Genomic DNA, 25,373 nt, shown 5'->3' on the forward strand with positions numbered 1-25,373 from the left:
CTTGTTGCAACAATGGAATACTCAGATTAAAATCCCTCCAATCTCAGAAACAAATCATAAACTAGCACATGTTTCTGAGAGAAATATTAGAAGGCATTATTTTGAGTGGTCACCAGCCATCCATATTATACAAGAACAGGGCACAACAACTGATAATCTTCCAAAAATACCAACAGCTCTACCTTTAAAATGGTTGACAGACAAGCCTGTATGGGTTCAGCAATGGCCTTTAACAACAGAGAAACTCCAGGCTTTAGAAGAGCTGGTAGAAGAACAGCTAAATGCTCAGCATATTGAACAGTCAACCAGCCCTTGGAATTCTCCTGTATTTGTTATTAAAAAGAAATCTGGTAAATGGAGAATGGTAACAGACCTTAGAGCAATTAACAAAGTAATTCAGCCGATGGGCTCTCTACAATCTGGAATTCCTTTGCCTACTCTGTTACCAAAAGGATGGCCTCTCATAGTTATTGATTTAAAAGACTGTTTCTTTAAATACCCTTACAAGAAAAAGACAAAGAAAGATTTGCTTTAACAGTGCCTACTTATAATAATTCTCAACCGGTTAAAAGATTCCAATGGAGGGTCCTCCCACAGGGAATGTTAAATAGCCCAACTCTGTGCCAATATTTTGTACAACAGCCATTGGAAGTGATACGTAAAAAATTTCCTAAATCTATAATTTATCATTATATGGATGATATTTTACTAGCTGACTCAAATGCAGAAACTTTAGAAAGAATGTTTGAAGAAGTAAAGAAAATTTTGCCTTGCTGGGGATTACAAATTGCTCCTGAAAAGATACAAAGAGGAGATTCTATTAATTATTTAGGATATAAAATAGAGCTACAAAAAATTAGACCCCAAAAGGTGCAAATTAGGAGAGATAGACTACAGACTCTTAATGACTTTCAAAGATTATTTGGAGATATTTCTCATCTACGAACTATTGTTGGGGTAAAAAATGATGAACTGACTAATTTGTTCAAAACCTTAGAAGGTGACAAGGACTTAAATAGTCCAAGAGAATTATCACCTGAAGCTGAGAAAGAATTGGCCTTGGTAGAAAAGAAAGTACATGAAGGGCACGTGGATCATATTGATCCAAAGCTGGATTGCATTTTGGTTATTTTACCTTCTAGGCATTCCCCTACTGGAATATTAATGCAGAGGGAAGATATTATATTGGAATGGATATTTTTACCAAATAAACCAAATAAAAAATTAAAAACTTATGGGGAAAAAATCTCTGACTTGATTTGGAAAGGAAAATTGAGACTTCGTCAATTAGCAGGAATAGACCCAGCAGAAATTGTCGTACCTTTAACTAAGGAGGACATTGAAAAATTATGGACAGAAAGTGAACCTTGGCAAAGAGCTTGCAGTAATTTTTTGGGAGAAATTAACAGCAAATATCCCAAAAGCAACAGAATTGATTTTATAAAGAGAGCTGATTGGATCTTGCCTCGAATTGTACGGCAAAAACCCATATCTGGAGTTTGTACATTTTATACAGATGCCAACAAACAAGGAAAGGCAGGTTACAAATCAGAAAATTTAAGTAAAGTGGTACAAAGTCCTTATAATTCAGTGCAAAAATCAGAATTGTATGCTATTCTGTTGGTATTAATGGATTTTTCAGAACCTCTCAACATAGTAACTGACTCTCAGTATGCTGAAAGAGTGGTATTACATATTGAGACTGCAGAATTTATCCCTGATGCTTCAGAATTAACTTCACTATTTATTCAATTACAAGATACAATCAGGAAAAGGAGTCATCCTTTATATATAACTCACATCCGATCTCATACTGGTCTGCCAGGCCCTCTAGCACAAGGCAATGATGAGATTGATAAATTATTGATAGGAAATGTGCTGGAGGCCTCAGACTTTCATAAAAAACATCACGTCAATAGTAAAGGTTTAAAAAAGGATTTTTCCATAACCTGGCAACAAGCCAAAGAAATAGTAAAGAAATGTCCTACTTGTTCTTTCTATAATCAAACACCATTACCAGCAGGATGTAACCCAAAGGGTACTCAGAGAAATGAAATCTGGCAGATGGATGTGTTTCACTTTGCAGAATTTGGAAAATTGAAATATGTACACCACACCATTGATACTTATTCAGGATTTCAATGGGCAACTGCTTTGAGTTCTGAAAAAGCTGATTCTGTAATCACTCATTTGCTAGAAGTTATGGCCATCATGGGTATACCTGCACAAATCAAAACTGACAATGCTCCATCATATGTCTCTGTTAAAATGATACAGTTTTTTGATTATTACAAAATAAAGCATATTACAGGTATACCACATAATCCTACAGGTCAAGCAGTTATAGAAAGATCAAACAGAACTCTAAAGGATATGCTAAATAAACAGAAAGGAGTAACAAAAACCCCCAGAAATAGACTGCATAATGCTCTATTAACTTTGAATTTTCTGAATGCCAATGAGAAAGGAACAACAGCTGCAGAGAGACATTGGGTAATAGAAAAAACTACAGAATTAAATCAGCCTATATACTTTAAGGATGTGCTGACCTCAGAATGGAAGCCAGGGTATGTATTACGTTGGGGACGAGGTTTTGCTTTTGTTTCTACAGGAGAAGATAAGCTGTGGATACCATCAAAATTGATAAAGGTTCGATTTGAACAAGAAAAACCTCTTAATTAGAGGAGGTGATAGTTCATCAACCAGCATGAACATCCAATTTAAACTAACTTGTACCTGTAACACATGTCTTTTCATTTAATCAGATAATAACTTGCCAAAAAGGAACATCCCCAAAATTAGTCTTGGGGGAAGGTTTTTGTTTTTGTCTTTTAGGAGAATGAAGGTTAAGGAATCTGAAGGACACAAGACAAATGAGACAACTGAAGAAAAGGGACAAATCATCTATCCCAGGAAACAGAGTATATGGGAGTATATGGCATATGGGTATATATTATCTAAAAAATTTTATGTCTTCTTAAATGTTTGTTTCTGCTTTTCTCTAAAGATTTAACACTATTGGTTTTCTAATAGTCCCAGTTCAATTAAAATTTAAAGCTGACTTTGGAGTTGGAGAATGGCTCTCTCCTTCTTCAAACTCAAGCATGTTGTTAAAAGGAAAATGCAAACTCCCTGTATCATGCCAGAAAGAGCCATTTTCTGCTATGGGACAGGACAAAAGCCAAATTAATTAAGGGACTATTCTATTACTAATCTCAACTCTTTGATTCTATTCTGATTCTTTAAACTTTTCTTAAAGTATAAATTTTATATCAAAATTTACAAGATTAATATATATATACATTTTAAACTTGGTTAAGATATGAATGGTCATATAGAGTACTAACTAATTCTAGAAAAAAGGCTTCAGTTAGCTGCATATATATGTCTTTGTGTTCGAGTCTCTTATCAGTTTTCTGCAGGAAATCACGGCCAGGCCTAACATCAACTGAAGTCTCCGGAAAGAAGATGGGGCCCCACAACAACCACAACAACAACAACAATTCCACGTGGACAATAATAATATCACTAAACTGACAAACATCATCTACAGATCAGCTTTGAACTACAAGGTGCTCAGAGCAATTTTGAGATGACTAGCTGAGATGATCCAGTCTCAAAGACTACTTGAATAAGGACTTGAGATAAACCCTGAACTTTGGCTTTATACACAGACTGGATAATAATGAAGGATATAGTTACCTTTCCTAGAATTTGACAATTAACCTAAATTTTTCTTTCAGGATAAAGATAACTTCGCCCATACCCAGCAGGAAGCAATTTTAAGAATATGACACCCACATTGCCAAAGAAGTGGTGTGGGGCGGGTGGTTTTTTGGTTCTTTTAATGGGTTTTGGGTCTGGGATAATTTTCATTATTTAGGGGGGTAGGTTACAAGTTGTCAAGGGTTAGGAAAAAGGCTAAGCAAAGGAGATTAGATTTAAGGTTCTTGTTTAAAAAAAAAAAGAGAAAGAAAGAAAAGAAAAAGACAATTACTAGTTTTAAATACTTTACATTATTACCAACTATTAGGATATAAAGAAATGAAAGTTAGTAGTTAGACATTACAATAGAAATTGCAGTCATATTAGATATGTTTTAAAAAATTGAGCAGATATATTTTAGACAGGTCATCTTCAAACCCTTCAGAGATCTACAGAATATGGCATTTAAAATGTTTTAATAACTTAGAAATTTTTCTTTTTTGAGACATGTCGGCTCCTGGCAGTACCAATCTACTTCAGAGAAAATATGGGCATTGAAGAAACTGCATATGGAGTTAATTTTCATTGTGGCAAAAGTTAGCCACTGGACAACAAAGTATCCTCAAATCAACAGAAAAAATGGACAGACAGAACACGAAACAAAGGACTACCAATTCCTGCCAAAACAAGTGTGGTTATGGCTTTATCAAAAGGCATCTTCTGAGGCCAGGACAATATGGCACCATCCCTGAAGTGGCCTTCACAATCTGGAAAAGGTACAGTGCCCTTTTCTTTGAAGGCAGCTGAACAGGCAGTGGGCCGATGGCTTCTGTTGTGCAATGGAACAGCAACTGAAAGCTCACGCCTCTCAATAGTAGACTGGCATTTAATAGAGGGATGTGGAGAAGGGCATGCTTAGATGAAGCCATATATACACCGCCAAGAAGAATGGACAGCTGAATTCAAAAACCATCAACAATTTCCAGAATTTAAAATCCTGAATCATGACATGACACTAGTGGAATTCAGGTGTTTCTGGTACATGGACTGCTCTCACCCAATGTGAGGTTGAACTGTTGACCTTGTGTACAACCTACTTCACAAATGAGTCTGTCAGATACCATAAGCCTATAGGCTGAAGATGATGCCCCAACACTGTGGAGAAACCTCAGGTGACTGTCCAGGCAGCTGGCTGTTTCTGTCAACCCACAAAATTTTTGGAAGCTGCTTTTGTGCACTTCTTGTTTTTATTTTTGTTAGCTAATATTATTTCCTTCTTGGGTCTCTGAGGGAGTTGAAGATTAGTTAGTTATAGTTGAAGATTAATTAGGATAGAAAGTGAATTAGATACATTTTGGACTTACTAAAATAGGATAGATAAGGGAATTATTTTCTCTGATTTGTCAAATACAAATGGACTAGACATCGTTTAGGTATTTGTTACTTGTATATATTGTATATAGTTATTGTACTTTTGTATATAGTTTTTCTTTTGTTAGTTATAACCTTTTGCCTTTTTTCTTTTTATTAAAATAGAAAAGGGGAAATGTGGTGATATTTTATTTGTACTGAAATGTTATTTTAATTTTATGTTAATGAATAAAGTTGCCCTGGGGTCAGAGCTATTAGAGCCATAGTAAGAGCGTGGTGGTTAGAAGAGCTAGGTAGATTTCTGTGTGTTCAGGGATACAGCCAGTATTGGAGACATACGCCTTTAAGACCTGGAGGGCGGTACTTACAGGCAGTGATGAGGCAGTCATGTGGTTGGGTTTACAACCAATGAGAAGGCAGAACAGAAAGATTATTTAAACAGGGACACAGGAAGTACCTCTCTCTCTCTCTCGGGGAAGCTAGGAGCACTGCAGGAGGTAAGATTTTATCTCTGAGCTCTGACCTCTCGGCTTTTCTCTTTTACCTTGGCTCTGTGTTTCTTATTTTAATAATACGATTGGTTACATCTACAGACAGCAGTCTAAGCTGACACGCTGCAGAGGCCAATCCCTCTCAGACACAGGCCCGGTCTCTAGGCTGACCTCTAACAGCCTGCCGGGGAGAAATGCCGAAAGAGGAGCAAATGGCTTTCAAAGTTTGATTGCTCTAATCGTACGGAAAAAACCCATCATGAAATTCATCAGCCGAGTCAAAGTGAATGCCTCTGGTATCTGCATATTGGAGCAGGGGTGTTCGTGTGAGAGAGTGGTAGACACATCTGTGACTATGTCCCCCACAAGCTTTGAAAGCTGCCCCACGACTAACAGCTCTAAAAGCAATCATTTAAAAAGGAGAAAAGTGTACGCCAACTGTAGCACAGAGACAGTCCGAATGCCCTTCCCTTACTGCACTTGGAAGACAGAGGACAGGAGCCAAATGCCCTACACAGAGAGAGAGAGAGGGCACCGGGCTGGGTAAGCTGATGTCCACACCCAACTACATTTCCTACATCACCAGCAGGGCTCAGATCCCAAGTACAACAATGCCCCTCATCTCAGAGTTCAGGGAGGCTCAGCTCTGTGGGTCCACGGGCTCTCACAGATCATATGGTGAAAAGGAAAAGAAAGGGAAAGAAAAAAAAAACTAGACTGGGATGCTGGCTTCAAACCCCGAGAGTCAGGGAGAGATGGCTCTGCTACCCAGCATCTCTTGACCCACAATGGCTACCCCACCAGTGAGCAGAGCACTTTTGGATGCTGGCAGTGGTGCTCATACAGGATAGACCAGGACATCAAGAAGCCTGCTGACACCAGGAAAGATAACTCCAGAAATCAATCAAAATACAAGGGTTATAGAGACAGTTTCTGAGCCTCAGTATGGAAATATGGTTAAGTGTGGGAACTCATCCCTGTCATCTCTGGCTGAGGCAGGAGGATCACCATGAAGTGGAGGCCAGCCCAGGCTATGTAGTAGGTTCCAGACCAGCCTGAGCTAGAGAGTGAGAATATATCTCAAAAACTGTTAACAATAATAACAAAAAACAAGTAAGAGGAAACTCCTAAAAGACAGAGGCTTGAGGACTCAGGAAACTCTGGGATCCTGTGGGATCTTCTCTCCCCTGCTTCAGTCTCCACAGACACACAGTGGTGGGCACAAAGGCTCTGGGAAAACTGCCTCCCCTGCTCAGGCTGCTGTGTGGAAGCAACGCAAGCCAGGCCTGTGCTCCTCCTCTGTCCGTCCGCATGCCTTACGCGTAGTGAATGATGGCGCCATTGGGTCCCATACTGGAGATCGTTGGGAAGCTCAGGTCCACAAAGTCAGCCTGTTGCCTGGAACAGACAGAGCAGAGTCGTTCAAGGGTTCCACTGTGGCAGGAGTCAGGGACCTCCCAGCTCATTCAGCGGCCAAGAAATCAGCACACACGGTTTAGGTCTTCTCCATAAACACTTACCTTCGAAATTCCTCAGCTTTGTCAGCAGCTGAGATCTCAGTTACACCCCCTTTGGGGACCTACAAGAGAAAGTGCTTATGAATCATCACAAAGAACCTCGGGCTTCAGCCATGCAGAGTGAACATTTGGTGCTGGCATCCCAAAGGCCCCCTCGTCAGGATACACTGTGTCTCCTCTCTAATGAGGGAATGGCGGGGGCTTTTAACAAAGCTCTCTAAAGGAGAGGGGTTTCTAGTCACTTAACTTTGCCCTGAACCATTGTGTCACAGCACTATATCCCCAAATCTCCCAAAATGTAATGCATCTAAGTTTAAAATTTCAAAAGCATCCCCTATAAACAACTATCCTAAAGCCAATTATCCTGGAGGAATAAAAATAGGTCCTAACAGTCAAAAACAGGAAGAATACGTAAGTAAAACAATCTGGCCACTGGATGCAACGAGATCACCACCTGGATTTTCTCTTAAGACAGCAAAGCATGTGCACAATGCTCACACTACATGATCCTAAGAGTAAAATAAACCAAACACAAAAACCTATCTGCATACTACAAGAAAAACAAAAAGAATTTACAAAGATGAACAGCTGGAAGTATGGAGGAAAAAATGCTCCTACTAGAAGAAACTAGTATAATCCCCTTTTTCCAATTCTAGTTGTCCCTAGTTATTTAAATGTAGAGTGGCGCTGTTTAATAGCAGCACAAAGAAACTAACCATTGTCAGCTCCAGGTATGGTTGGGCAAGAAATTAATGGCCAAGGGTCAATTTAATATAAAAAGTTTCATAGCTTGAGGTTCAAAATGAACACACCAAGAGAGCTTACCCCCAGTGTAGCCAGCTGGCCTATAATTCAGGAAGGGCCACTCTTCCTTCCAATGAAATTCCACTCTCTAGCATAAAGGAGCCACAGTGATGGAATTTCTTTCTTTCCCACAGAATTTATCAATATATATATGCACGAAGTTACAGAACACAGTGCCAAAGAGAACACTAAAACCAACCAAAGCCTTAGGCCATCAGAGCCCCGGGGAGGCCATGGTTGTATTATGGTCTGTTGATATCTTGGAGTGTTCTACAGCCACGTGCTCAACAAGGGTAAGAACCAACCTCTTTCTCCAGCCAGCTGAAGAGTTCACAGAGGGCAACGGCATCCTTAATCTGTGCAAACAACAGAGAGTCAGATGACCAGAGAGCCCAGCCCTGAGGCACCCTTCCAGGACTGCACCCCAGGGCCAAAGAACCCAACAGCACTCAGGCTTCCACTCTGTGGACACGCTCCTGGAAGCCTTCTGTGGCCCTTCCCATTACAGGGAGGGAAAATGGGCTGCCCAGCTACTCATCAACTGAGGCAGTCAGGAGGGGCCCGACCTGAACACACAGGCAGCGCCTCTAACCAGTGAATTCCACCCTACACGGGCCAGAACGACAGGCTAGGGTCAGCCTCTGCCAAACTCAGATCGTGCCTCACCTGCCTTAACTTACTCATTACACCACGGCCTCGCCACCGTCTACACTATCATCATCAATACCCCTACCCCTCCCCGTGTGTGTGTGTGTGTGTGTGTGTGTGTGTGTGTGTGTGTGTGTGTGTGTGTTTAACATTTACAGGTGTTTTGCCTGCATATGGCTATACACCACATGTGCCTGGTGCCCACAGAGTTGAAAGGAGGGTGTCGGATCCCCTTGGACTGGGAATACTGAGTTATGAGATGGCGCGTAGGTTAGGTCCTGGGAATCAAAAGAGCAGGCAAGCGCTCAGCCACTGAGCCGTCTCTTCAGCCTCCTTCATTGTATTTTGTGTTACAGTTCATAAGAATTTAACACATCCAATTTTATTATTTTTTGAGACAGGTTCCACCATGTACCTGATCCTGACCTCAAATTCACATCCTCCTGCCACAGCTTCCCAGCAGCTAGGGTTCCAGGCTTGCATGCCCAACAAAACAGTTTATTTCATTCCCCACTAACTCTGGAAGACCAGAAGGACCTAGGCTCGGTGAGTTTCAGAACTTGTGCCAGCCACAAGATGAGGGAGAGCAGGCCCTTCTGACCCCCCCATCCTACTTCCCGCACCAGCTCGACTCACGTGGGCCCGCCTCATGCCTTCCGCCTCAGCTGAGTTCTTCACGGCTTTGGCAATGCAGATGGGTGTATAAGGCATACAGCAGCGGTGATCCTGGGGCAAGGCACAGAAGATGAGAAGCACGATTTACTCAACCGCCAGGAAAACACACTCGGAGGCAAACGATTTGAAGAGCTCCCATTCGGAACCGCAGCTGTCCCGAGCCTGGAGTCCCCCCAGTTCTGCTGATGCCCTGAGCATGTTCACACAGCTTGAGCTCACCCCAATAAGTTCAGTACATCAAATGGGGCATCTTCCTCCTCGACTCGCACTCTTTGCCATTGCCCGCCTGTCACAGCAGAGGTTGCTTTCCAGGCCTCGTGGCTGTGGCGAGGGCACCGCCTCTCGGAGCTAACCCGGGCAGCTCTCCTGCTGGAGTGGCACACAAACCTGCACAGGGACCCTCCTCTCTGCCTCTCGTCACCGCGGCAGCTGAAGGAGAACCCAGCCCTGTGTGTGTGACGGGGTGACGAGGAAGGCCCTCAGCTTCTCAAGCTGTGCACAGTCTCCCCGCACCGCCCTCCTCAAACAAACCTCAGGAAGCAGGGAAAGCAAGAGCGACCCCTGCTGGGGTCAAGGACGCTCAGCTCTGAGTGATGAGTGGCCAGACAGAGACGCGGCAGGGATGCTGATGAGCCAGATCTGGGCTCTAGCCGAGAGTGCACTGCTGACCTTGCCAAAGCCCACTTATCTACCAAGAGCCCAGGGCCTGACAGAAGAACAACCAGCTGAAGGGATGTGGGTTCTAGGCCTGCCCCAGATTCTAGTGTGAAACAACAGTTGTTGGCTGCTTAGCCTGGCCCAGCAAGGACTCAGTGACGGGCAAAACTGTCACTACCATGTGAGCTTAAGACAAAGCCTCCACTCCCCAGCCTCTCTGGGCCTTGAATTTCTGCATCTAAAACCTGGGGAAAGAGATGAGGCATGTGCTAGGAAGTGTACCCCAACATTCAGGTTCCTGTGCTGCCTTCAGCCTGGTACCCCTTACTCGTTCTGTACTTCATCTGAAAGAATATTCACAATAGCACCGTCTCAGACACTACTTAGAGCTTTTCCTCAGTTACAGTAACTGCTGTTAAAACATATTTAAATAAGCCTAAGTACTAACGTGTGCCACCTAAGATCATCTTTCACGCCACACCCTGGAAGACGTGGACCTACACCGTTTAAGGAGTCTCAGATACTCCACTCCAGCTCTGGGCTTACCCGGAGACCACAGCTCAGAGCCCACGCCTCTGCTCCCGCTGTGTACGACATCAGAACCGCAAAGGGGCCAGAGTGAGGCCACTCACCTTGGGGATGGCCTCGCTCACAGCATAGCTGGCTTTGTCACTGACCCACACTTTCTCCCTTGGGGCGAGGTCAGAACACAGCGTCTTGAGCTCACTTAGGACGGACTTGTAAGGAAGCACCTGGATTTTATATTCTGCCTCCAGGCCCAAGTCAAGCAGCAAGTGCTGTTTCACACCAGGCGCATCGATGCGATCCCCGTCAATGAAGAGCCTGCCGGGGACAGGGGTGGATCACCAAAGGGGGCACGTGAGGAGGTGAACACACACAAGGCTCACATCTTCTGGCACTCAGAATCAAACAGGTTTTCCTCTTTCTCCGCAGCCTGCCCCAGCCCTGCCCTCCCAACTGCATCTCCTGCCCCTGTAAACGCTGTTGTCATCCGTCTCATTCTCCAGGCCATTGTCTTTGATGTCCCTTCTCCCCACCCCCACCTCCATTAACATCCGGGACCTCCAGCCACACCCCATCACATCTGTCCAGCTGTCTGTAGTCCTGTCCACCAACACCTCTCTGTGATGGGTGATGTCGCTCTGTATGCTGTGAATATGTGTTGCTCTGATTGGTTGATAAATAAAAGGCTGATTGGCCAGTAGCCAGGCAGAAAGTATAGGTGGGATAAGCAGACAAGGAGAATTCTGGGAAGAGGAAGGCTGAGTCGGGAGTCGCCAGCCAGACACAGAGGAAGCAAGATGTGAAGGCAAAACTGAGAAAAGGTACCAAGCCACATGGCTAAACATAAATAAGAATTATGGGTTGATTTAAGTGTAAGAGCTAGTCAGTAATAAGCCTGAGCTAATGGTCATACAGTTCATAAATAATGTAAGCCTCTGTGTGTTTACTTGAGTCCGAGAGGCGCAGGACTGGAGGGTGAGAGAGATTTGTCCTGACCATGGGCCAGGCGGGACACAGGAAAACTTCAGCTATAAATGGCTCCCACACGTGGTGACAAGAGTTTCCACGTAAAATCTGAGAGAGCTTAAGAAGAGATTATAAATGTAGCTAAGAGCACCTTCCTAGTTCATGTCGCTCATGGCAGGCCTAGGTACAGTGATGTGTCCCCTGGCTGTAGCCAGTTTGTGGCATGCAGGCTGGAGCTACAGAACGGCGGATTCCTGCCGAGCTACACAGAAGTTTCTGCAAGCTGCGCAACATGGTGTGGTGGATATAGCTTTTGTTACTTAAAAAAAAGAGGTTTCTGGGCTACAGGCTGCTTTGATAGAAGCAAAGACCCACTGCCTCCCAGAGTCAGCGGACAGCATGGCTCCCAGAGCTGCCGGTGAATTATCTCCACGGTGTTGAAAAGCTGAGATGGGCGGAGTCAGCAGCCAAGGCTGCTGCTTCAGGACTGACCACTGCAGTTTAAAGCAATAGATTCACAATAAGGCAGACTCAGATGAAATAAGACTTTAAATGGTTTATAGTATGTGTAAAAATGTATGTAGGCTTGGAAGAGAGAAGAAAATGAATATAGACAGTTATATAAAGAAATAGTTTTAAAAAATAAAGTCTTTAAAGAGTCAGTAAAGGTAATATAAAAAATAAGCCATGTAAAGATGGATGTTACACGAGAATCTAGATTATATTGTCTTTGGGATTTTTAACTGCAGAGAGACATCTGATTGTAAAAGCTGCTGAGTTAAATCAGCATGTATATTTTAAAAGTATCTTGATTTCAAAATCTATGTCTAAGGATACGTTGCTCTGGAAAAGAGGTTCTGCTTTTCTTTCCACAGAAGATGAAAATCTGTGGATTGCTTCCAGGCTAATACAGTTTTACCAGCCAAGACCCCCTGAAAGGTCTCCAATGACACCATGGCCCAGATCATCCAACATCCAAAATCAACTTCAAGGTGACTGGCTCAGAGGGACTGTCCAGAAAAACTGTTGGTGGGCAGGTTTCTGGGGAACTGTCTTGGTTCTCAATGGATACAGGAGGGCCCAGCCCACTGTGGGTGACACCATTCCCTGGGCAGGTGGTCCTGTGCAGTATAAGAATGCCAGCTAGCAAGAGCCTGCCTCAAGCTCCTGCTTGAGCTCCTGCCCTGATTCCCCTCAGTGATGGGCTGGGGCATAGAAGTGTAAGATATTTAAGTCCTCTCCTCCCCTAAGTAACTTTTGGTCAGTGTTTTATCACAAGAGAAAAGAACTGGAACCACACACAGTAGAAAAACAATGACAGGAAGCCTATAAGCAATGTTCTGACTGATAAAACTGACAAGTCCACAGAGCAAAGTTGGGGTGGGGGTGGGGGGGGGGTGTTTCCCGCATCACTGCTGACCTTCCAAATGACTGGGGTCGAGAACTACAAGCTGAGCCTGTGTGGCCCCCTCTGCACTGCCTTCCAGGAAACCTGGATCAAATGTAGCCTGGGCAAGACTGCAACAGGAACCTAAAGAACCTCATACCGGCTTTGTCCCGCTGGACTCATCTACTTATTTCTCAGTCTCCTGTCACTATAAATACTTCTGTAGATTTCAAGACATTTGGAGGTTTAGCGGGAAGGCAGGATAAAAACAAACACCTGTTAAGGCAAGGCTGAAGGGGAAGTTCCGGAGAAAGGAATCATACTACCATAACTGTGGGGTGAGGACTAGAAAGGGGAGCCTGAGCCCTTGGAGCTGTGGGGACGAAGTTTGGGTGGGAGTGAACACTTACATGATGGTCTCTAGTCCTACGATCGCATAGGAGAAAAACACTGGATTGTGCTCCACATCTGACCCTCGGAGATTGAACAGCCCTGAAAAGGAAAGCATTTTCTTAAAGATGGTTTCTATCAGCTGTCTGGCTCCCAGGTAAAGCTTAACAGGTAGCTTTGGGGGGAGGGAAGAGTTTCTGCTTAGAATTCAGCTCCTCTCAAAGGATCTCACCACATCTCTCACAAAGGTAAAGGACCTTACACAAGGTTCCACAGCTGAGCTGCAACTGCTGAGCCTGCCACCTGATGGCACCAGAACTGTTTCCTCGTTGGCCATACTGCAAGCCAGAGAAGGAAGCAGGCTCAAAACACACGAACAGTGTCCCCCTAAGAGCTGAAATAATGCGCTCGCTTTGGCTGCACATAGACTAAAATGGGAACAATACAGAGAAGATTAGCATGGCCCCTGCCCAAGCATGACACAAATTCGTGAAGCGTTCCATATTTTTAAAAAAGAGTTGAAATAGCTAACCCAGTTGCTGGGACCTGCCAAGTTCAGCTCTCTGGCACCCAAAAAATATAAGGAGGATACAAGCATTCTCTCTATCCCAAGGCAAATGACCTAGGACAGAAAAACTGAAACTGGGGTGGGGGGGGCGGTGAGGAGAATGGGGGGGGGGGGGCGGGGGCACAAGGACCTCCACTGAGCAGAGGACCCTACGGAGGCAGAGCTTCTGATCAGAGGTAGAAGAAAAGCTCTGACTCACAGCCTGTGGCTCAGCCACAGTGAGCTGTTACTACGCTGGGTGGAGGACCTGCCTCGAGTCAGGGGCCAGAGTCTGATGAGGTCACAGCATATTTGAGAAGCCTGATGGACAAGCACACAGTAAGCTCTGGTCCTGGCTGCCAGCTCTAAAGCATGCTCTCAGAAAGATAAGAGCAAAAAGGGCCGAGTACAAAAAGTTGCTGCCTCTATTTTAAAATAATCATTTCTAAAACCAGAACAGAAAAGTAACATTTTTTTAACCTCTCATACTGACTCCTTTTTTTAATTTTTTTGGAGAGAAGGTCTCTTTGTGTAGCCCTGGCTAGCCTGGAACTTGCTATGTAGACCAGGCTGGCCTCAAACTCACAGAGATTCACTTGCCTCTACCTCCCAAGTACACCACCACATCAGGCTTACCAGCTCCTTTTAAATGAAGGTACCTGGAGCTGTGTGTGTGGTGTGACAGGATGCATAGGTCGAAAGTCCTACCACACACTTACCCTTAAATTCACAAGACTATCCCTAAAAGTTAACCAGAAATACAAAGACCAAAATGATCAAAAACTAAGACATAAGTGTATGAGCCACGATCTTGATGGAAGTATCAAAATAAATTACGGAGAAACCGGAAATAGCCCAAAGGCCTTCCATATGGAAACTGTTAGGCAGACTGTTGTATAACCATTTTATGGAATTTTTAATGCTTAAAATTACGTTTATATTTGCTCCTAGCAGACTGAAACATTTAGAACAGCAGACTGAATGACAGACACACAGAAACGTCAACCATGGCTGTCACTAGGGAACAGGATTGTGAGTGATTCTGGTTTTCTTCTTCTACTTCTGCACTTTGCAAGTTTCCATAATACGTTTTTCTTAAATTCAAGGGAGAAACTCTGTGTGTGTGTGTGTGTGGTGTGCGTGTGTGTGTGTGTGTGTGTGTGTGTGTGTGTGTGTGTGTGTGTGTTTCCTCTGACACTGGGTTTAATTAGAGACAGCAATCACTGACATCTGACACCGTCTGAGAGACTGAAGAGGCAGGACGGATGGAGTGGACTTTCTTCCTCCAGTGGGGAGATACGACACAGCAGCCTCTTCCAAGCTTCCCTGAATCAAATCCAGTCAGAATGAGACAGGAGGGGGCATTGCAGTCAGATCCCTTCAGATTCTGAAGACTACAGATTTGAAACAACTCCATGTGGACAGGAGTCGTGGAAGGTATGAAGATTAAGGGAAGGGGCCTTGAGAAGAATTTTCAGTTCTTAAGTTTGCTGAGGTAAAAATTTTACTAGAAGGTTCTTCCTATGAACATATTAGAAAAGTTCATAAGCATAAAGAAATAACGACACAAAAACGTTCAGAGAAATGTTCTTCCTCAGAGAGGCCACAATCCTAAGAGATGGGGCAGAGGCAGGCATTGCCCATGGCTTCACCATGAGCCCCTGCTGTGTACTACTCTGGCACGTCTACACTCCCCTGCCCAGCTCATCGTGATGTTCTCTCCTGTGTGCTCACTGGCATCTGCGCTCTCATTTGGAGACACTGTCTGTTACAAATTCCCTCACCATTCAGAAAGCTGAATGGCACGAACACACAGATTCCCAGAGGCCCAAGGAAGGGATCAGGTAATGCCCAAGCATTGAAACCAGAGCACTCACATGCAATTTCATCTAGGGCAGTGACCACAAACCACACGATGCTCCTCTCAGCCATTTTCAACCGAAGGTCTGCAACCTTCTCCTTCCAGGAGATGCCTGCAAGAAACAAACATGCTTTTGACTCCAGCTGTGATTCCGTGAAGATGGAGGCCAAGTGAGAAGGCCTATGCCGAACACTTACACAGTACTTCTTACATCAAACAGGCAACCTGCAGAGCAGGCAGCCAAGATTCAATCCCCAACAGAAGAGGAATGACTCGGCAAAGTCCCTTGACTGTTGTGGGCCCTGACTGCCTGTGACACCAGTATAATGTTTATCCCACTGTGAAGCATCCAGACTTGCCAGGTAAAGGTACCTACCAAGGGTCCTGCTGCTCAGTGCAGTTATGGCTCTGAAAAAAACCAGTCCCTGCCCTCTTTGAACTTAGAATCTACAAGGCAATGCATACAGTTAGATCAGAAACTAAGTGCACTACTATTCAAACACTGGTGTGACTGAGTAAACTGAGCTCTAGGAATACATGTGAATCTCTTTGGCAGAGATCTCGCCTGTGAAACCCACTTTACATTTCTTTGGCCCTGAGATTTGGTGCTAAGACCAAAGAGTACCCTGCAGCCTGACTCACTGTGAATATCATGTCCAAATCACACTTGCCCTGTCAGGCACAGCCAAGGCCTCCCTGCTACTCCCCAGAATGCAATATGGTACCAGAGGAAGTCATCTCACCAGGGTAGCATCTGTAACTTAGCTTATCGCTAACTACCTATGAGCAGCATAGTCACACCCATATGGTATACCTAGAAGTGCCCTGCCCACAGCAAGCATGCAACTGTTTGCAAAACAGAAACTCTGGCAGCATACCTGAGATCTCTTCTCCTACAGTAACAGGTCAGAGGCTCTGTTTCAGTTAAAACTCTTTCAACCATGCTGATGGAAAATATTAAGCTGACCGTGGGCCACCGCTGTACCCATCCTCCCCTATAAATCACACCCAATGAGGGTGTCACACTGGAAAGCAAGCCTGGGGCTGCCCACAACCCACGGCTGCTTTGAAGATCAGCCCAGGAATGCTGTTTAAAACTTGGCCCAGTGTCTCAGCTGTGGTACTTTATTCCCAGGACCCCTCTGGCAATCTGCCTACATTCCAGATGTCCCCCATCCTCCATGTTTGGGCTGCAAGGCTCCCCGCCCTGCAGTCCTACCCCAGTCTTCTCCCTCTACCCTCACTGTCTTCATTGAGCCACAATTCCTCTCCTACAAAAGGTGCACAGAATGTGCAGCTCACCCACTGTCCCAGGCCAAGGAAGCAATCACACCTCAGCTTCTACCAGCATAAGGTACGGTGAGGCCACAAGGCAACCCTACAAACGTCACCATGGAGGAAATGACGCTGGCGTCACCAGATGCTGCTCCCACTACCAGACCCAGAAGAGTGGCAGCTGGCAGCCATGAGAAAGCTTCAGTCTTTCCACCAGGTCCCACAAAGATGCCCAGAGGAGCGCTGCAAAAACACACTAAGCCAAAAAGCAAGGGACAAGCAGGTGCAGAAGTGGCAGGCAGTAAAGCCACAGCCTTGTCAAATGGTCCTCGCCACCAGGTGAGGCACACTCCATGGTCATGTCAAAGGCCTGTGCTGGAGACAAGGCTACATACGATGTGGTCGGCCAACTCCATGACAGGGTCTTTAATATGACCTTTGCCAAGACGGGCTGGCAAGCCAGGGGTCCCAGGGTCGTAGGTGTGGCTCTGACCTGTATAATCAAGGCCCAGTGTGAGGAGGGGCTTGCAGGGGCGCTCTGGCCGGTCTGTCCAGATTTTGTCCACAAGGTTCTCTTTCACGGGTACAAGGTGGTGCCCAGCACTTCGAAGTACCTTGGCCATCTTCTTCCAGTAATCTGAAGAAAAACACATGGTCAGCCATGAAACAAATATCTATTTCTTCTAAGGCAAACAGCAGGACCTTGGCCAGGCCCTTCTGGAAGGCATTCCCCGGTGCCAGGCATGCACCATGGCCTCCCCTGCCTCTGTCCCAGAAATGTCCTCCAGCTGAGTCTTCACTGTGACGTCAAGTCATATTGAGCCCCAGATGCCCCAGATCCAAATAGCAAGCAAGGAGTATGCAGAGAAGTCTAGCGGGCTGGAAGGACTAAGTCACTCACCTGTGGGAATGATGAGTGGGTCTACACCAACCCTGGATCCTTCCGGAAGCACACTCACCAGCCAGTCCTCCTGAGTTGGTGTGTCCTTCAAACCTAGGAGGACAGAATTGCTAAATGCCCACCCTTCCCCTACAAGGTCAAGAGCACAGAGCAAAGCGCCCTGCCCACAGCCAGCCTCTGACGAAAGGACTGAGCCTAAGTCTTGGCCACAAAGAAATCTTTCTTGGGATTCCAAGAGGGATACCTAGGAGCCTGCTGCAGCCCTGGGACTCCCAACCACAATAGTGGACAGCCTCTAATTTCTACAACACTATGATAGGAACTAAACAACCACCAAAGAGAAAGAACTTATTTCAATAAGCCAGTTTTTCTTTAATCAAGCCAGTATCTTTGGGATATGGGTTTTGTTTTGTTTTGTTTTGTTTTGTTCTGTTTTATTGTTTCCAGGCACTGGTAGGGAGAGAGGACATCCCTGAAACTTACTGGACTTCTAGCCTAGCAGAATAGATGAACTTCACCTTTACAGAGATCCTGTCTCAAAACATAAAGGTGGGGGGCTGGCAAAATGCATCGGTAGGTCAAGACGGGGTTTCTCTGTGTAGTTTTGGTGCCTGTCCTAGATCTCTCTCTGTAGACCAGGCTGGTCTCAAACTCACAGAGATCCACCTGGCTCTCCCTCCCAAGTGCTGGAATTAAAGGTATGCGCCACCATTGCCTGTATGGGATATAGTTTTTTAAGCCAATGAGATTTTTGCTAAATAATTAATATCCTGGCACCATGCATGTCTATTCAGAGTAAAAGCTTGTGCATTCTGACGAGTTTCTCTGCTGACTTCTGACAGACAGAGCTCAAAGGTTTATAAAGCTCATGACTTAACAGTTCTTAAAAGCTGTAGGCTGGCATGAAGTTTAATTTTGCTATTTGATTCTTTCCCTTTTTTTTTTTTAAACAAACCACTAAATAAGCCACTTTATTAACAAAGTTTTTCTTGGAACTCCTGATAACTTCTGTAGGATGAAGTCACATCATTTCCTAGCAGACAGATCTTTGGCGAAACCTTGGGGCTGAGTCACTCATGGGCAGTGACTCGCCCTCCAGAACCTCCCCACACAGTGGCACACCTGAGGAAAGGTAGATAACAAATGAGAACAGCGCTCAGGAGGGCTAGGGATCCACCCATGCCATGCAGCTGACATATTCCCACTTCAATAGCCTGATGGGACTCAGTCTTCTACTGCTCTACTCCATAGTGCTACCAGACCTGGCAGCTTCAGTTTGGGGAGCCCAAAGGCAGCTTTCTATCAGCAAAATGAACCTGGGATCCTCCAAAAGTGAGTATGCAATAGTGTGTATACAGAGGCATACCACTTTTTGGTTTTCCTTGGCTTTTCAAAGGATCCGAAATGTCAGGGAGAACATTAAGATCCTAGATGCCGGAAGCATTCCACCCCTGCCCAGACCAAGCCAATTACCTAAGGCAGGTTGGTCTATGCTTCTACCCACCCATCTTCATGAGAGTCCAGTTGTTGTCCATCTGCTTGGCAGCTTGGAGAAAGTAGCGCCCATCAGTCCACATGGCTGCATGCTCCTCCGTGATGATGGCTGTGCCTAGAGCAAAGAAGCAAGAAAAGAAAAGTTTCTGACCAGCACTGACAATCTGTGAAAAACATGGTAGCAGGCAGCTGCCAGGGAAGGGAGGAGCACCTGCTCTCACTGGGGCAGAGGGGTCCTAGACTCCAAGGCAACCGCCTCCGGGTAAGAGAATGATGCCGTGGCAACTGCGGATCAGACTCTGGAGGAAGCAGTTGTGAGGCCTAGACTACCAGGACGCTGGTCTCTGAGCACATGCAGCCTGAGTTAAGGCTGGAACAGAGGACCATATAGCCAAATCTCATAACCAACAAGACAGGGTGGGGAAGGTTCCTCTGCCCCAACAGACACCCTAAAGAGCTGCTTCACCTCTCCCCAGAAGCAGCAACCCGGACCATACGTGTCCACAGTAACTCAGCAGGCACCAGCAGGAAGTCCATGCCTCCCACCTCTATTCACCCTTAGTTCCCACAGACCTGGCAGACCTTGGGGCTTTCAGCAGAGGTGACGGCCAAAACCAACCTAAATGTGCCAACCAACACAAGCACTTAAGCCAAAGGAAGCAGAGGTGAACCACAAGTTGAGAGGGGCTCCCACCTCATCCAGCTTGCTAAGGGATAGGAGCCCAAAGGGGAAACCACCCAAAAAGTCAAGGCTGTAACAGCTTTGGAAAAGTTAGAACCTGACACCAAGGGAGCTCACCAGTACCCACTGTCACCTACACCACTGAAAACAGAGAAGCCAACAGTCCTCAGAGAACTTCACAGAAAGCTAGTGAGCTCGCAGTGCACGTCTGGGGCACCACCTAGACAGCTATGCTCAGTTGAACTAATGCTACTTTTTCTGTGTATGTCATAAGCAACACAAAGCTCAAAACTGTTCCTTATACTAGAAGGTTGTTTTGCTTTGTTCGAAACAGAAAAGACACAGAAAAGAACAGAGGGTCACTAAAAGGTGACACTGATGAGCCAGGGAAACTGGAACCCACACACACCATCCTGCACAGGCTCAGCTGGGCACGTCCAGTTTGCATTTTATTTTTGGTTCTACAGCACAGGCTGAAACACAGTTCTGTTACTTTGGGAGGGGAACACAAACAAACAAAGACAACGGAAAAACACTAAATTCAGTGACTCACCTGCAGAGCCATCGAATCCAGAGACAAAAGCCCTCCGACAGTCACAGGGAGCAATGTACTCACTCTGGAAAAAAAAAAGGTGCGAGTTGACCCTCCACTGTTCATGCCCTGTGCTAGAGCCCGTGGGTATTACAAAGACTGGAGGATTCTTGGTACCTTTGCTCATGGAGCCAAATGTACAGGTAGAAAATCAAACCAAACACCTTTTTTAAAACTAGCCAGGCATGGGGGCCACACCTGTAATCCCAGCACTGAGGCAAAAGGATCTCAAGTTTGATGCCAGCCCGGGTTACACAGCAAGCGCCCGCCTCCAAAAGCAGAACAACAACAAGTTAGCACGCACTCTGAAAGGCCAACCGAAGGCTGCGGGAGTCAGTGCTCTTAGCTCCCCAGCCCCCGGGGAACACAGCAAGCACAGAGAACTGGTTCCCAAGCGCTCTCCTCAACGAGATCCTGCAAACCCTGGGCGCCTTCTCCTCCCATGCCTGACATTGTGGGCGTCTGTTATTTTTCTGAAAACTGGAGCTACATTTCTGTTTTAACAAGTCTCTCATTAGACGCTGGTACTTTCTGAACACCCTGTCTGTGTCCCCTCCACGGTGGAGTCAGTCTCCCACACAGGCCCTCCCCTTCCTGTGAGGCAATCAGAAGAAGCACTTCCTCCAATCCAAGGGGCTCCAGCAAAAACAGGCCCCACCCACTGATAATCCCCCTGCCTCGGTGAGGGAAGGGGGAGGGCAGGAGGTGTGAGAAACCACCACATGGCAGCCAGGGAAGTAGTGTTCATGTAACTTGTACAAAGTAAATAGTGCAAAGTAAATAGGATTTGAACCTGCGCTGTCAGCCCCAGAACCTCCACTTTGAAGCCTGTGCCAGGCTACCTTCTACCACAAAGTATCTCATCCTCAGGACTCGTTAGGATAAGATCAATAGCAAGCAAGAAAACTGAGTGATGGCTAACACTGTCCCTCAGAGCATCCAGACTCACCTAGCAGAGGGAGGAGTAAGATTAGGCTAATTAAGGAAGACTAACCCACCCTAACTGTGCGTGGTACCGTTCCGTAGGCTGCAGCCCCAGACTGAAGAGAAAGGAGAAAGTGTGCTGAACACCAGCATTATCTCTCTCTGCCTCCCAGCTGTGGATGCCATGTGACCAGCTACCTCATGTCCCAGTGGCCACGCCTTTCCTGCCATGACGGAGTGTATCCTCAAACCCTTCCGTAAGTGCTGTCTCTATCTATGTACCATGCTCCTGCGGCCAAGCCTTTCCTGCCATGATGGAGTGTATCCTCAAACCCTTCCTCCCATATGGTTCTTCTGTACGCTGTGAATATGTGTTGCTCTCATTGGTTAATAAAAAGCTGACAGGCTGGTAGCTGGGCAGGAAGTTAGGCAGGAAAGCCAAACTGAGAATAATGGGAAGGAGGAGGGCGGAGTTGAGTCTCCAGCCAGATGCAGAGGAAGCAAGATGAGAATGCTGTACTGAGAAAAGGTACCAAGCCATGTGGCTAAACATAAATAAGAATTATGGGTTAATTTAAGTGTAAGAGCTAGCTAGTAATAAGCCTGAGCTACTAGCTAAGCATTTTTAAGTAATATTTAGCCTCTGGTTATTCAGAAACTGGCAGGCGGGAGAGAATCATCCAATTACAGTTAGTAGCTTTTGTCAGATATTTAACGACAATTTTAGCCAGACAATTAACTAATACACTAAAGTTCAAAGAGAAAATCTGGCCGGGCAGTGGTGGCGCACGCCTTTAATCCCAGCACTTGGGAGGCAGAGGCAGGGGAGCACCAGGCCCTGTGGCACAGGCCTCTATCAGCTGCTCAGGAGGTTGAGGCAGGAAGATCTCAAGTTTAAGGCCTGCTGGGACTACAGAGCAAGTCCAAGGACAGCTGGGCAGCTTAATAAAATAAAATTTTAATTAAAAAACAACTGTCTCAAAATAAATTTTAAAAAATGTTAAGGAGAAAGGAGCTGGAGAGGATAAAAACAACATCTCTCCTATGCCTGTTGGGAAGGACAGACAGGATACGGAGTTGGCCTCAGCAGACGTCTGGAAGCGGTGCATGTACACAGGAGACATCTTCCTGAGAAAGCATCTGAGGAGCCAGGGCAACAAAGCTAACAGAAGTAACTCATCCTCTCAGCAAGGACGCTCTCAACCGACAACATGGCTCCCTGGATGTGGCCTCCTACCAGGGAGGGCAGAGTGAGGATGCCCTAACAGTGCTAATGACCCCAGATCTCTCTCAGAGACACATGTCTCCAATGTGCCCGGCCCCATTACTCTGTGGGCAAGCCTGGGGGCGGGGGCAGACCACAGGTTCCATCCAGCCCCAGCAGAAAGCAGGGGACAGATTTCTCCAGCAGATGAGCATGTCTAGCCTGGGACCCAGACAAGGCCTGGGGCAAGAACCAAACATGACCTAAGCGGTCAGCAAGCCAGAAGGACACCGCCAGTGAGACTGGCAGCAGCATCACCTCCACACTGCAGGCTAAGGAGGCCAGACAGGCCGAGTCCTGGCCTGGGCTCTCCCCCAGTCAGGACGCTGGCAGGGCCCAGGAACATTCTTCCCGGAGCAGGCTAAGGGAAAGACGCAAAGAAGCAGACACACCCGCTGGCTTTTCTTGCCGAATTTCCCACTTCTCTGCATTTCTCCTAAGAGGACTCGGGCCCAAGCCTGGCCATTTCCACCTGAACACTGCCCTGAAACCCACACTTCAGACACAGAGTTTCAAGCACATGGATATTTTTAGTATTAGCACATCTTATTACCACTTTCCTTCAAACTCTCTGATGGCTGCCTGTCATGTTTAAGATCCAATGCAAATCCCAGCCCAGTCCCCGAGTACCACCTGACCAAGCCCTGTTGTCCCCTGAGACCCCAACCCCACTCTAACCAGTGCCTTCTCATCTGTGCATCTGGGTTGAAGGTCATCACGAAGAGACTGCCCGAACTACCAGACAACACAGCCACCCATTCACTTCGAACACTGTATAGAAGCCACTTTCTCTCAAGGAACACTTTATACTTATGCCACATAGGTCCTTCACGCCTCCCCCAGAGTGTCCCTCAAGATCAAAGCGGTCACAGCTGTCCCTGTGCACAGAACAGGGACCATGCAGTGGGTCCCCAGCCAACATGTGCAGAATAAATGCCGGTCTTTCTCCCTCTGCCCACAAAACCTTACCCATCTCTACAAAAATGGAGGAAGAGACCATGAGCCAGGAGACCAAGGAAGGGGAGCCTCCCTGAAGCCTCCAGAAGTGACACAGCCCTGCTGCTCCACTACAGACCTGGAGACCTTGGAGCTGTGAGGGAACACATCTGTGCTGTTTGACTTGTCAGAGCAGTGACAGGAGACAGGGAAAGGCTGGAGGGATTCCTCAACCCGAGTGCTTACAGCACAGGCGGCCCGCAGGCAGGCAGGCGGCCCGCAGGCAGGCAGGCGGCCCGCAGGCAGGCAGGCGGCCCGCAGGCAGGACAAGGGGTTATCGTCTGCAGGCAGCAGCTGCTCCCTCACTCTCACTGCCGCCATGCTGGGCTGCAGCCCTCGGCACTCGGGAAAACGAGACAGGCGGGTGTTCATGAGAAACCTCCCCATTGTTAGATGTTGGCGTCTAACTCAAACAATATAAAGCACACCTACAAACTACAAAAAGACCCTCAGTCATCTCTCAAAATCCAGCTCCAAAACCCCTCTACCACAATGCTTCCCTACCAAGTCCAGCTTGCAGAGGTCCCCACATCTGTGAGTCTCGGATGATGGTGACAAACAACAGTGGCTGAGGTATTTGGCGCGATTCCCATTTGTTGCCAATGACTATATTAATTTCCTCCACTTCTAATACCACAGCAGGTCTAGAAGGAACCACCTCCCCCAGCTACAGATGGAAAAATCAACCTGAAGCTCACAGAAGTCAATTACTCCCTTCCACTCAAGGGACCACATGGCAAATGGTAGAGAGAAGATTTGAACTCGGGCCTGACTCTTAAAAGCCCTCATCCTCGCTGCACTGTCAAGCAATTTCCTATTTTTAACCATGTATAATCCATACAGTACAAACTCAGAAGGAACAAGGAATACAAGTATGCCCCCAGAGTCCTCAACCTTCAATAACCACACAATCGACAGCTCAAGCCTATGACCAAGCCTGGAACTCAGCTTACTAGCTGGATAAACCTTGGGCTCAGCTTGCTCATCTGTGAAATGGGGAGAAGACGATGCCCACACTGCAGGGCTGGGTATGAGCTGGTGCTCAGCACCAACAAGGAGCAGCACCCGCTCCTCTGCGTCAGGCGGCGAGCCAGACGGGGCCTGACCAGGCTTCTCGGTCAGCTCTCTGGCCAGGGGACAGGCACCCAAGAGACATGAGCTACAGCCACACGGGGTACGCCAAATATGCAGTCCAAAGCTTGCTCTGGCTTCAAGGTTGCCTTAAACCCAAAGGCCACACTCAGAGGTTTAACCTGGGCCACCAGGGACAGGTGAGGAGGACGGAGAGGACAACCCAGAGGGCAAAGCTAGAGAAGGCCGGAAGCAAGAGACAAACGGCCTGGGGCTGCCAGCCAATGGCCTGACAACAGAGGCAGCAGCAGAGGATTCTGGGAACAGTCTGAAGACACGGTCAGAGGCCCAAACGTCTTCCTGAAAGGCTTGCACTCCACCCTGCAAGTTCTAGAGAAACACTAAGGTTGAGGACAGGGTGGTAACTAGTGCTGAGTTTTAAGAAGAGCCGTCACATGGCCACATGCACATGGAACAGGGCAAGGACAACTAATGCTTGAATGCCAGGACAAGCAAGATGAACGTTATTACATCCCACACTGGAGACACATCTCCCTCCTCCCTGACCCTGCACTCCTATAAGCCACGTATCTGGAACATGCCTCAAACATACAGTTCTCAACAAAAGTG

The 25,373-nt window shown here is 46.5% G+C and overlaps 1 protein-coding gene and 1 non-coding gene across 10 annotated transcripts in view; one reads left to right on the forward strand and one right to left on the reverse strand.

The window, feature by feature from the left end:
- Xpnpep1 (X-prolyl aminopeptidase 1) overlaps positions 1-25,373 on the reverse strand; it is a 58,649-nt gene that overhangs the window by 12,639 nt on the left and 20,637 nt on the right. For all 9 annotated transcript variants that reach the window (XM_006992307.3, XM_006992309.4, XM_015985929.3 and 6 more), the window contains 11 exons: positions 20,450-20,513; positions 19,225-19,329; positions 17,721-17,813; positions 17,313-17,456; positions 15,561-15,656; positions 13,157-13,238; positions 10,501-10,711; positions 9,173-9,262; positions 8,194-8,244; positions 7,088-7,146; positions 6,888-6,965 (listed from right to left, as the gene is read on the reverse strand). In XM_006992307.3, the coding sequence (XP_006992369.1) occupies positions 6,888-6,965; positions 7,088-7,146; positions 8,194-8,244; positions 9,173-9,262; positions 10,501-10,711; positions 13,157-13,238; positions 15,561-15,656; positions 17,313-17,456; positions 17,721-17,813; positions 19,225-19,329; positions 20,450-20,513 (1,073 nt within the window). The remainder of the gene's footprint in view (positions 1-6,887; positions 6,966-7,087; positions 7,147-8,193; positions 8,245-9,172; positions 9,263-10,500; positions 10,712-13,156; positions 13,239-15,560; positions 15,657-17,312; positions 17,457-17,720; positions 17,814-19,224; positions 19,330-20,449; positions 20,514-25,373) is intronic.
- Positions 13,541-13,645, forward strand: LOC121826936 (U6 spliceosomal RNA). Its single transcript, XR_006069097.1, has one exon. It is a non-coding gene; the product is annotated as a U6 spliceosomal RNA (small nuclear RNA).

This window comes from Peromyscus maniculatus, chromosome 1 (genome assembly GCF_049852395.1).
Source record: "Peromyscus maniculatus bairdii isolate BWxNUB_F1_BW_parent chromosome 1, HU_Pman_BW_mat_3.1, whole genome shotgun sequence".
Classification (NCBI taxonomy): Eukaryota; Metazoa; Chordata; class Mammalia; order Rodentia; family Cricetidae; genus Peromyscus; species Peromyscus maniculatus.